This window comes from Nymphaea colorata, chromosome 1 (genome assembly GCF_008831285.2).
Source record: "Nymphaea colorata isolate Beijing-Zhang1983 chromosome 1, ASM883128v2, whole genome shotgun sequence".
In the NCBI taxonomy this organism is placed as follows: Eukaryota; Viridiplantae; Streptophyta; class Magnoliopsida; order Nymphaeales; family Nymphaeaceae; genus Nymphaea; species Nymphaea colorata.
In genome coordinates, this window is record NC_045138.2 from 41,407,141 (window position 1) to 41,420,322 (window position 13,182).

The 13,182-nt window shown below is 38.8% G+C and overlaps 1 protein-coding gene across 7 annotated transcripts; it reads left to right on the forward strand.

Annotated features, from left to right (window-relative positions):
* The first annotated feature begins 3,498 nt into the window (after nucleotides 1-3,498).
* LOC116253121 (lycopene beta cyclase, chloroplastic/chromoplastic) lies at nucleotides 3,499-12,867 on the forward strand. 7 transcript variants are annotated; one of them, XM_050078121.1, is made up of 7 exons: nucleotides 5,523-5,659; nucleotides 8,086-8,546; nucleotides 8,719-8,750; nucleotides 10,400-10,476; nucleotides 10,627-10,826; nucleotides 10,923-11,461; nucleotides 12,509-12,867. In XM_050078121.1, exons 2-7 carry the CDS (start codon nucleotides 8,541-8,543, stop codon nucleotides 12,525-12,527), a joined length of 873 nt encoding a protein of 290 aa, XP_049934078.1. In that variant the 5' UTR covers nucleotides 5,523-5,659; nucleotides 8,086-8,540; the 3' UTR covers nucleotides 12,528-12,867. The 7 variants fall into 7 exon arrangements, with proteins under 7 accessions (XP_031483753.1, XP_031483760.1, XP_031483766.1 ...); XM_050078119.1 differs by having other exon boundaries at nucleotides 8,086-8,750; XM_050078122.1 differs by lacking the exon at nucleotides 8,719-8,750.
* Nucleotides 12,868-13,182: the final 315 nt, after the last annotated feature.

The window sequence follows — 13,182 nt, forward strand, 5'->3', positions numbered from 1 at the left end:
TGATAATTGCTGCTCTTTCTCTCTCTCTCTCCCCCCCCCCTCCTTTCCTTGTCATCAATAGGTCTGTGCCCAATAAGGAAAAGGAAACTCAGATCTACCTATGTACTTGTACACATTAAAGATAATAATGTAAACCTTTTTCATGGTCCAAATACGTACTAACTGCTTTTTTGGTAGAGACTTTGTCATCATATTTGCAATTTTACAGGGTTCTTTTCAGTATGAATCTTTTCAAACTGCATCAAATTTTGTTCAGACACCTCTCATGTATAACGGTACTTTACATTAACATGTTTGGTTCTTTGCTTCCTATTGAATAAAGTGGATAGAGGCCTAACCCACAGCCACTGTGTTTTCGAGAATGTGTATTTAAGAGGCCGTTTGACAACAAAGACACTTCGTGACTTTCTTATGAATTTGCTAAAAAATTGAAGCATGTTTATCGGACACTAGAGCTATTGTTTCATAAACTTGCTCCAATATTTGAGACAGATTTATGGGACAGTTACAAGGTGTCTGTTATCAAACTGCCTCTAACTACTCTAACCCTGACCTAACCAACGTGTTCTTGGATAATCTTGGATAAAAATGAAAAAATTTTAAGAAGCAAAAAGTTTTTAGTCTGTTATGTTGTTTGAAAAAAGGTCCTTGGCAAAACCATGCCCGCCTTTCGATTATGCAGTTGTTGCCTTTCCGTTAACGGGGTCTCTGAGGTCTGCGGAGGGGCTGCGACCTATTCGCAAAGGGTCAGTGACAAACGCATGACCGTCTTGTTTGTTTCTACGAGTTGCTCGCTGCCTTTCTATTAACGCTTTTACCAGTGTTTCCGAAGGAGTGATGGCCTATTCGCAAAATGCTGAATTTTCCTGCTTTATTGTGCATTCAATTACTTTTCTAGCGTCACATCATAAGAAAGTGCATTGATTAAATTCCTGTATTTAGTGAACGCTTACCAGGCCAACTTCTCTTTTGGTCGTCCGAATCATTAACTTGACATGGCAGCACTTACTAGCGAGTGAACCCAATTGCTTTCTGGCTGAAATGACTGAGAATGACAGAATCAATCTCTCTCTGAATGATTGAAGAGAACGGAAGACTTTCTGTAGTGGTTGAGACATTAAGGAGTAGTTGGTTTCAGAAAACATGCTTGAAATTACCACTTGAATGCACATAGCTATTGGTAATTCATTCCTCCCATGCTCAGACAGAATGCCCTCTCTCTGTCATTGGGTTGCGAGAACGTCTATGCTCTTGACAACAGAGCTTGGCCTTAGCAGGAAGGAGCGGCGTATGTGTTGTTGGGTGTTGTCTTTTTCTTCTTCCTCGCGTAATAAATATATAGTGACTCATCTGTGGGAAGCCTTATTAACATTTTAAGCTTGTCTACAATGTAGAATGGTTTCTTTTATCTTTCTCAAATTGGAAGTGGGGTCAGAGCCTTTCGATGCCAAACTTGGATTTTGCGAAGATATTTCGTGCTTGTTAACAGGTCAATGAAACGTATTATTAGAGCTGTGACTTGCGCTTCTATCAAAGATGCTTTTGCAGACTGAATTACACGTGTGAGGTGTGGGTGATCGATGTTATCGTACGTCTGCCCCGGCTTTGGGTTCTCAGTTTGTTTGTCATTGGCACTGCCACATCAAAGGCCTTTTACTTTTACTCCCTAGAGATATGGAGATACGTCGAAGAAGCTGATGCCCTCATTATTTTCTTTACCCTTTTCCTCTGTCCTGAGGTCCAGAGTTGTTTTCAGGGTGAAAAGTGAGACACCTGTCAACTAAAATATTAATGATCTATCATTTGCAATTCAAAAGAGGAGCACTTATAAGAATAAAACTGATGACTGGACTTTGGCAGATCTTTAATTTCCTGCATACACTTTCTTGCACCTTCTATCTAAATCATTCTACAGTGGCTCCTTATTTCTATGAGATTAAGGGTTGCCATGAGTTTGGACTCTCAATGGAAAAAGACCATGCTGCTGACCTTGTACATAAAGGTTTTGAAAATTAGTGGTTATATGAGGAGCCACTTTGGCTGTAACTTTTGGTATAAAATTTTAAGACTTCTTTTTCACTTACGAAAATTTCTTTTTTTTTTTTTTGTTGGTAACTTCACCATTTTATCTGTCAATAGAAATTTGTTTCCTAAAAACTTTGGTTCAAGAATTGCTAGTTCTGCTTTTGGACTTTAGCACTTAAAAATGTCATTAACCCAAGTAACTCACAAATGACCACCGATAAATTGTTCTTTTACATTTAATAAGCACTGCCATCCAGTTAGCCTATGCATTGTGGGAAAAGGAGAAAATATTTTTTCCTTAGTACCAGAATAGTTTATCAATTTTTCAGAAAAAGGCTTTCCTACAAGAGTCTTCATTACATTGGTTTTGGAAAAGCTTTTGATGTGCCCGTTAAAGAAACATCCCTTTGGTGATTCACCTGATCCACAAGTAATATCCTTTCCACTTTAATTTCAAATTGAATTATTTTGGGTGATCTCCATGCCAATCAATGTCTTTCTTCATGATTCAAAACCAACAAACGAAACAGCAAAAGACAAAGGTACAAATACAAAATATTGTTCGTCAACATGTCCAGCTTTGATTATATTTGATGTTCTAGATCATGTCATGCACAAGCTGTTCGATTTCTTTATAGAAAAGGATAAAGGAAGTTGTGGTGACTCTTCTGAAACCTTGAAGGGTACGCATGAAGGGGAAGCTTACAAGGGAACTTTTACAAGTAGAAGAGAGAAAATGGGAGGAGACAACTGGACAAGCCAAAAGGTATGGACCAAAGCCACCAAATCAAACGGTAACGAAGTATACTCCAGGATGTCAAGGAGTGAATTTGTCTGCTTACAGAACTGAATCTGCATCAAGTGCTCGAGTTTAGTCATGGAGACATATGATCTCATTAATAATCAGATCTAAGTTTTGTACCAAAGTTTATATCTGATCAATGCTATGGAGACATATGATCTCATTAATAATCAGATCTAAGTTTTGTACCAAAGTTTATATCTGATCAATGCTGGAGTTTGAAGTAAACTCAAAACATGATTTCTAAAGGAGTTGGCACAATGGATGTGGTGGGGGTTGGTAAGCGGTTGGTCTTAGTTTCAAATATTTGAAGTTTTAACTTCTATGCTGTAGAAGAGGGGGTGTCTGACTTACATATTGAAGTGCGGCATGGGCGACATGACACCAAAAGTATGGGTTATACGCTTAAGAGGATGAAAGGTAAAGCTGACCCAATGGAAAATGGAATTCTTTTCTAAAATTGCAAGCAAATTTGGACCTTAAACAAAATTTTCTCTTTCTTCATTAAATAATTTTTTTTGTTTTTCATTAAAATGTGAAAACGACTTTTTTAACAAACTTTTCTTCCTGTAAGAAAAATATTTTTGTCCGGCAATAGCTCCGCATCACATATCTGCTATTGTTATTGGAGTGTAGTGGTGATATGCCCTCCCATTGTGATTGGTTATTTTTGGGAGGCTTGGCCCGCGGGCGCGTGGCATCGCCAAAATCCAATCCTACGGGGAACGGGAGGATCTAGCGGATGGCTGCTCTTCGACGACCTATGCCTCAATTGGGTCCTCTCGAAATGGCCCTCACTGGGACTTTCGTTCTTCCAGTTCACTAAATTTGTGGACTCCTTTATGCTTTTCTCTTTTCCTGTCAAAAGAAAGAAACAGGAAGACCATCTAAAACTGGGGTACTCATCATAAAGTTCCGTCGACGCGGGCATTGTGGTATCACTTGGGTATGATTAGTTTTCCGTCTTCAGTTTCAGCAGTCTGCGATTTCCACGTTGTAATTCATCTCTGCTCAGTTCTTGCGTATTCAGTGTTGGCAGTTTGTGATTTTCACGTTGTAAGTAATTCATCCCTCTTCTGAGTTCTAGGAGTTTTTTGCTTGTTTGGGTCCCTTTTGTGGTTCAACTAAGTTCTGAAGTAGGCAGATTGAGAGTACCCACTTGATAATTTTGATGGGTACCCTCTTGAGAACTCACAGCAGGCTAGAATTGTTTGGCACCACCTTTCATGGTGTCTCTGAGAAACAAGCTAACTGCTCGTACAAGGCCCAGCACCATCTTCGCAGATTCGGGACTGGGGGAAAACACCCGAATTTTCATAGGGCAAATGGTGTTTGTAAGGCTAAGACTGCCCTGCTGGACCTTGTTCCAGATGTCAAGAAGGAGAATTTGGAGTTTGAGCTTCCCATGTACGACCCAACTAGGAAGAATGTGGTGATGGATTTGGTGGTTGTGGGTGGTGGTCCGGCGGGTCTTGCTGTGGCTCAGCAGGTGTCACAATCAGGCCTTTCTGTTTGTTCAGTTGACCCATCTCCCAGATTGATCTGGCCCAACAATTATGGCGTGTGGGTTGACGAATTTGAGGCTATGGACCTCCTTGACTGCCTCGATACCAGCTGGGCTGGTGCTGTTGTGTACGTCGACGATCGGACGACAAAGAATTTGCAGCGGCCTTACGGTAGGGTTAATAGAAAGCAGTTAAAATCCAAGATGATGCAGAAATGTATACTGAATGGTGTCCAATTTCACGAAGCAAAAGTGATTAAGGTGGTGCATGAGGAATCTACATCTTTGCTTATTTGTAATGATGGCGTCACGATCCAAACTAGGGTTGTACTTGATGCCACTGGGTTTTCGAGGTCTCTGGTTCAATATGACAAGCCTTACAATCCTGGATATCAAGTGGCGTATGGAGTTATGGCGGAGGTTGAAGAACATCCGTTTGATGTGAATAAGATGGTGTTCATGGATTGGAGGGATTCACATCTCAAGGGTAATCCTACCTTAGAAGAGAGGAACGCTAGAATCCCGACATTCTTGTACGCGATGCCATTCTCTTCTGATAGGATTTTCTTGGAAGAAACTTCCCTGGTTGCCAGGCCAGGTGTTGCAATGGAAGATATACAGGAAAGAATGGAAGCTAGGTTGAAGCACTTGGGTATTAGAATAAAAAGCATAGAAGAGGACGAGAGGTGTGTCATTCCAATGGGAGGGCCGTTGCCAGTTCTTCCTCAAAGAGTTGTGGGAATAGGTGGGACAGCAGGTATGGTGCACCCATCAACTGGTTACATGGTGGCAAAGACACTTGCTGCTGCACCTATTGTTGCAAATTCCATAGTCCATTATCTCAATTCCTTGCAAGGAGCTCCTGTGGATGATTTGTCTGCTAGAGTATGGAAGGATTTATGGCCAATAGAAAAGAGGAGACAAAGAGAGTTCTTTTGCTTCGGTATGGATATCTTGCTGAAGCTTGATTTACAAGGCACTAGAAGGTTCTTTGATGCCTTTTTTGATTTGGAGCCACGATATTGGCATGGCTTCTTATCTTCCAGGTTGTTTCTCCCTGAGCTTGTGTTTTTCGGCCTCTCTCTTTTTTCACATGCTTCCAATAGATCCAAGCTAGAGATCATGGCAAAGGGTACTCTCCCTCTTGTAAACATGATAAATAACTTGTTACAAGATGACGACTTCAGCAAGTGAGATTCATTAGTCCTATCTTAAGAATTAAGATAGCGGTTATGTATTTATCTGAAATTCCTTCTGCCAGCAGTATCTTCGGTCGCAATTGCATGCCTCGAGGGTGGTGAAAGAGGGCTTCTTCCATGCCAAACAGTGTTAGTGTACTGCTTTCTTGTTTTCAAGTATATGTCACTTGCATGCTTTCAGTGTCAAATTTGTATCTGCAGACTGAAATAGTCATCTGATTATGTATTGATTTTATAGCAATTGTTGGTGTTGGAATATATGTATATATATATATATATATATATATATATCTATCAACTTGGTGCACATGGTGATCAATTGGTACATTCATCTCAGTTTTAAAAATGGTAGTCTTCTCAACCATAATCACAAATATCACTGGTGGGTTTTTATCGGCAAGGTTTTTCTTGGGTCTAAAATGGGAGTGAAAAACTTGGGAATTAAAAAATATAAAATAAAATAAAAGTAATTATGGAAATTTGAGTTTTACACTACTTAAAAAAATGATCAAAATCCAAAGCAGTTATTAAAATATTAAAAGAAACGTGAAATCATTTAAGTTATATTAAATAGTTTTCTGAAGAAAAGACAAAGAGCATAATACAAAACGATATTTTCATCTTGGTTCTTCAGTTCTACTTTTTTTCAACCCCATTATTTGTTTTCATTATTTTCCCTTTCCTGCTTTTTTTGACAACTCGAATGATATTTGAAACATTGTTCTCAACCAAATGAGGATTAACTTCTCTTTATCGGCTGATAATGAGGAAAAGGTGTTACCATAGAGAATAAGTGAAACCTTTTTGCAATTATTCTAAGTTTTATTACATTTTTAATGTAGTGCAATTCGGTCATCTTATTTTAACTATGCTCGGCAGAAGTAAAATGAATGACTGAGATATTAGAATGATTGTGTTGCTTTTTCATCAAGCGATTTGGAGGTCAAATCATATGGAGGTGATTCCCTCATTTGCCTCTTTAGCAGGTAGTAGAAATTTGTCTGTTCATCTATGGACTTGTCAGAATATAGTTTCTTCCCTTGACCTGGTGGTATTGACTGATACTGTCTGTAGCATCTGATCAATTTCTCAGCAATGCTTTTCTTTCAGCTGTTCTTAAGCTGCAGACTTTCTTGGGAAAATGTTGAGAAAACATTGAAAGCTTTAACTCGAAAAAGTAAAGAAGAAAGTTATGAGGTAACAGGTTTTTAGTAGAAAAGATTTTTGCAAACATGAAAGAAGCAAAATGATAAAATTCACAAAGTTATGTGGTTAAATATTGAACAGGGAATTTTTTGACAGACTCAGAAAACTCTTGACTATGACTGTGGTCAATCTTACAATAATATCCTGAAATTTTGGCTTTCAGTGATACTTTGAGAATATCAGGATATGTTGCAAATATTATAAGCTGGCTTCAACCTGAGGAGAATGTTAAATATTTTCAAAATATTGGATATGTTTGCCACTATTTACCCAGAGGAATATTCCATTATTTTTCTAATATGTTCTTCAGTATACCATCCTCTTGGACTATGTTTATTTTGTGTTCCTTCATATTCCAATTTTACCGTCAGAATCCAGCCATGTAACAGTAGGAACATCTTACCAAAATGACTCCATATGTACAACAACAATTCATAGTTCTTTGACTTGTTCTGGGAACTATGAATAGTTCTGTGTAACAAGTATGGCAAGATACACAAATCTTTGCTGCAACATAATGATACAAGCTCTCCTTATGTCATGATTCTGAAAGGGCCCTTCAAATCAGAGAAGCCACAATGCTCAGCATGGAATATTTCAACTCTAAGAGTATGTGAATCCCAAGTTTGTTGCAACCAGTGGAATGATACCTGTTTGTGAATCTTTTCCCATGAACTAATTGGCTGCCAAATTGCTCAACTGATTGGGTGAACTCTAACTTCTCACGTTATGTTTGCATTGGCTAAAGAAAATACTAATAAAGCAAAATAAAATAAGAAGTCGCTTAATCTCAGTTTCTAGATAAGTGCCGCCTATTTGATGAAGAAGCACAGTTGTACATGCCATTTCTAATAGAGAGTCATGTGGATTTAATGGTGTTAGACATCCATGGTATTCCAAAGTATTTCAGCAACAGATGTAGGAATAAGCAATAAAATTTTCAAATATGCAGTATTTTGTAACCTTTGGGATCCAACATTATATGTTTGAAATTTCCTCCCTCTTGATATAATATGAAATGCCTAGGCGTGCATATTTCCTTTTCTTAAGACTGACAATCATTTCTATCAGAATATCAATTGTATAGACTGAAAGCATCATCTTTTTGTTATTCAATGCCTTGTCTGTTTTTAGACTAATTCAGTCAGGGACCATGCGATTCCCAGTCCCTCGATGGTCTGCCATTGAGTTCATTCATTCATTCTTGATGCCATAGAGAAGTTATGTAAGTTTGTAAGCAAAACTGTTGTCTTGGTTATGTAGTAAGAGTTTCTCTACTGCCTGAACACACATATGCGCTATCTTAGGCACTGACCAGCTTTGCCATCAAATACTTATTTTGTAGGCAGATTAACACCTTTCCCTTACCAGTCCTTAACCAGGACTCTGCTTGGTGTCTTGGAATTTCTAATTTTGTGGAATTGTTCATCCATCGCGTTCTTTGGTAGAGGTTGCCTTTGGCCTTTTTCATATTCAAGCTTTCACCATCAGTCAGACACAGCATGCAGGATTCCTTACTCTTACAAGTTCATCAGCAACAGTAGCCCAGAGAAACATTGTTGGGTTGTTCTTCAGATGAATAATTATTGGTTCTGCAATGAGGAAGCATGGGGACTTCTCATGAAGAGTGCTTTTGGAACCAGAGTAGTGAATTCTCGCTTTTAAGAATAATTTCACTGGGCTAAACAGATGTTTTGTTTGGGAGCATTCTTTGAGGACGCCATTTCAATCATCTCTGTGTTTCATTCTCCTTCAATTTCAAATAGGAGTATAACCCTATGGCGGTTATTCAATTTTGCTATTTATGCAGGTGATAATTGCAATTCTGAACTGAGCGGATGTCTTTTTTTTTTCAACCAGGCAATAGTTGCTCGTTTCTTGGCCATTAAGAATTCAAAATTCTGGCCGACCTAAATAAAAAAATGATAATTCATCTGTAAAATGACTGGTGTATGCCACGCACATTGCATTTTTATATACAGGTGCTGAGGATAAGCTGGGGTCTTACATTGTGGTATGTAAAGCTATAACCTAAATCATTCCAATTATCTGAGTTTGTGGTGCTTCAGACACTCTTTGTTTGCAATCCGAAACCATGTGCTGGGAGGTCATGAATTAGTTGGATAATTGCCAGCTTGTCCTTCAGGTGCTGAGATTTGGTTCAGATGTCCAACCAACTATAAGTCCATAATGGAGATAAGATTCAGTTAGCCATCAGAACTTCCATTTCTATTGTCTACTTACTCCTCGATTATGTGGTGTACATCAAACATGTATCTTCTATCTCCCAGTATTGCTAAGTTTCCTTAACATTTACAATTTGTCTCAAATACTATCCTAAGAGAAGGTAAACAGATCACGTTTGCTAGTAAAGACTGATGAAGTCTTTTATTGCTTGTAAAAAAGTTGTAAAGAAATGAGCATAGCTTTCCATTATACCCATTATCCAGGGGAATGAATTATAAATCCGTTTTATGTGGCATGTTCAATTACATGTTGCTATGTTACAGCAGAACTTGCTTTATCATGCTCACCTAAGGGTGGATGTTGTAACTTGTAACCTTAGTTCTGTCACTTTTTTCTTAGATGGCATGGTTATTAAATGTCTTTACTCATGAATGCTTGAATTTTTTTTCTGCAAAATTTTAGTGGGTTAATTTAAAAAATGTGATTTATTTATTCTCTTAATTGTGCTGATACTTTTTTGCATGCTGTTAATTGTAGTAATCATGCATGTCTTTATTCTTTTTTGATGCTAGTTTCCTGCAACTTGATGAAGATGCCTGAAGAGTGTCCTAGGTTTTGCTTTTCTGGTTCATTGGCATCTTAGTTTCCTTGACAAAATTTTATCTTCTCCTATATTCAAAAGACTATGTATTAAGTTGATGATCTCTTTCATTCCTTCTCCACCTTGAAGTGGCAAAACTTGGGTACTTCCCTCCTAGTTTGAAAACTTTCTCCATCCAATACATTAAGGCATACTCCATCTGTTTTCTATTTCTTGCATGATGTCTTGCATATCTTTTTTGGATCGTTCCATTTGTTTGAATCCCTTTTCCCCTTTTCTAGGGAATCATTTTCTTATACTTACTGCAGGGTATTTTAGACTAATTTAGTGGTATCAGCTTCTGAAACTGCACTTCGATTAACATGTCTTTGACATTCTTCTTATCAGTTTCATAATTCATATCATGGTTATCCAGCTGTAGCTACTGCTCTTCTATAACCTTGAAATGTTAGTCCAAAAAAAAAAAAAAGTTTGTGAAGAATTTTGGACTTGCTTCTCAAGATAAGAGCGATTAGTATATGACTACAGTGGTAATTGTTGACATCCTAGCTCTAGACAAGGAGGAACAATCAATTCGAGGTTTCCTCTAATGCACAGCCTTCTGTGTGACAAATTGGAGTTGAAACCAGAGTTAAATAACACATCCAATTCATTTTTGAACTCCAGATTCTTCTTTTTTGTTCCTTTTTCCATTTAAGTATATCAGGAACAGAATCTTGCTCTCCATAAGTGAATCCATAAGGAAACAGTTTGACAGCTTTTGTAAGTACTTATTTTTCTCGTCTCTAGATTGTGCTTCAGTTGAGTACTGGGACAACATTCAAGCCTATTGAAAAATGGATGATTATGAGGTCATTGGTCTTTTTTTTTTGCAGTGGTAGCAATGACCACACGACCAAGTTTTGGTGTCAGAATAGGCCTGGAGATCCTTCTCGTGACAAACATAACAATGGTATGTTTAGAAGTGTCAAATAGTCTTCTAGATGATGTTTGGATAATGGTCTTGCCCTGGTTGTTTCTTGGTCAGCATAGATATTGTTTTACATTGATTTAGACTCTATCGCCTAGATTGTGTGTTAAGTAACTAGTGACTTGTGATCAGGTTCCGGAGATCTAGATGCAGCAGCACCTGGTCATTTTGCTGGTAATTTCCCAGTTCCTGATGCCCCAACCACTCCAGGACCGTTTGCAGCTGGGCTTGCTCGAAGTGATGGAACAATTCCTGGTGTTGGGACTGCAATGCCGTTTGCAATGTCGCCCCTTGATGGATCAGATCAAGGACAACAAAGCCATCCAATTCCGGTATCAAACCCCATGTTATCACCACATCCTCCATCTGTACCTTACCCATCACTTTTACAACCTAACTAACAAGGATATCAACAAGTTCCTCATCAGGTACCAGGACAACACCAGCATCATCCGCTTCAACCACCAATGATGCCTCTACCTCCGATAACATTGCCTCAGTTGCAGCCTCCTTCACAGTTACCATTGCTTGCTCATCCTTCTCATTTTCCGCGTCCTCCACCCACCCAATTTCCTTCTCTGTCAGTGCCTGCAAGCACTCCTTCATCTAATGCACTATCCATGCCCATGCAATCAATGTCAGACTCACTTCCGCTACCAATGCCTGGGTCAGCTTTTGATTCTATGTTACCCCGGCCAACATCTTTGCAGTCAAACAATTACCCGCCTGTTCTTGCTATGACTGGACAAGGGCTGCAAAGTTCAGCCACTCAGATTCCTCAACTGCCACAACCACCTCTTGGCATGAATCAAATTATTGCAGGCCCCATGGCTGGTAGTAGTGTTCCTCCTGCAATACACGTGTTCCATCAGGCACTCCTACAGGGCAGGCATTTGCTGTTAGTGGTGTCTTCACCGGCCCCCAATCTGGACTACTGGCACCTGTTCCAGGGATTAGCGCCTACCAGGTACTTTGAGAATCAGTGCTTTTTATTGTCAATTTATGTCCCATCATGCTCTAAGAGGGAGTAGATTTGTTTATTCTGCATTTATTGCATATCCATGTCCACTTTTACCAGCACAGGTGGAACCAACTGTTGTGTTCTTAGAGTGGGTCCTGATGATATCTGTTTGGAGAAAGTGAAAAATATCAAATAGTAGGGCTTTCCTTTGTTTGATGAAATTGAATGGCAGCATCCTGTGCTGAATTAACAACCGTGACAATCCAAGTATGGTATCAAAATCAAGGAGTTCAAACCTCTATTGGACCAAGTAGAAGAGTAAAATGGACTAATGTGGTGCATTAGCAGTACGACAATTATCAATAGCAAGGCTTATTAACATTAAGACAACAAACAACAAACTCTTTTTGCACACAGTAAGTTAAATGGGACGGAATATACATTACTCTGTTACTTAAAGAGAGCTATTCTAATGGTTCATATGAGACAATAAAATATAAAAACTTCTTGATTGCCCCAGTATTTTACTGTGGCCTTTCTACAGAGTAAAGTCAAAGTGGAAGATTTTGCAGTGTTATCAAGGGTGCTTGATCTCAGCAGCACCCACCTTGTATTCAGTGTTTGAACAAATCTGCCTTGTTATGTGGTCCTCCAACATGATAATTCACGATCAGGGTGTCACGGTGTTGCAGCCCGTCTTAAAGTGCTTTTCACCGTTTTCACTGGGGGCCTGAAAGACGGCCGTCCATACTAGCGGAAGCAAAGAGTAGAGTCTCTTTCGGTTGGTTTGCCTGCTGAAGGTGGAAATGGCAAACTATTTTGAAGCATGCACTTGATTGCAGCGTTTGTTTGTGTAGTTTTGTACTAGACCAGCTGCAGATTTCCTAACCTGAATCTCATTACCGTCTTGGTTCTTTTCTGCTTATGCTCCATTTCATGTACGTGATAGAGAATTAACATGATTTGGCAAGCAATGCTTGGTTCTCTGTGCTAGTGCTTTATTATTGGTTGTGGATATGTATCTTATACGACAAAGGTGTTGCTTTCGTGCAGACAGGAATTCCAAGAATGATGGACTTGCGCCCAGCCATCATGGCTCTTCCTCCAAACATCAGACTTCCTCCTGGCCCACCACCTCATTCACGTGGATCAACATCATGAGCCATTATATATTCATGGCCAATTTTGTTCTTATATAAAGAAAAGAAATAGAAAAGCAAGAACTAGCCTTAGTTGTTGGTAGCTCTTTTCCTTCTCTTTTTCCCCTTTTTTGTCTTCTCGTGTAACTTAGCTAATGTGGTCTTTCCTTTCTCATTCGTTTTCGTCTCTAACATACATCGTTTGACAGAGCTGGTCGACTTTAACCAAGAGGTCGCCAGTTCAAACCTTTGGGCGACACATTCTCCAGTTTAACTATCAAATGCATTTTTTGGTTTCTCAAGTTCCTAATTGGTCTCCTTCTGCTTTTTTTTGTTTTGTTTTGTTTTTATCTATTTTATCTACTAAACAAACCAATTAATATAATAAAAACTTGACTCTTGATAGTGATATATGTTGTATATGTATATCGTATATGTGAAAAAATATAACCTAAGAGGGGCTAGGTTTTGGCTCCCTTTACAAAACCAAGTTTTATCAAAATGGGTTTTTCTCAAACCCAATCTTGATGGAACCCAAACACTCCAAAAAATTCAATTTTGGAGACCAAGTTTGTGGGATGTCATCCA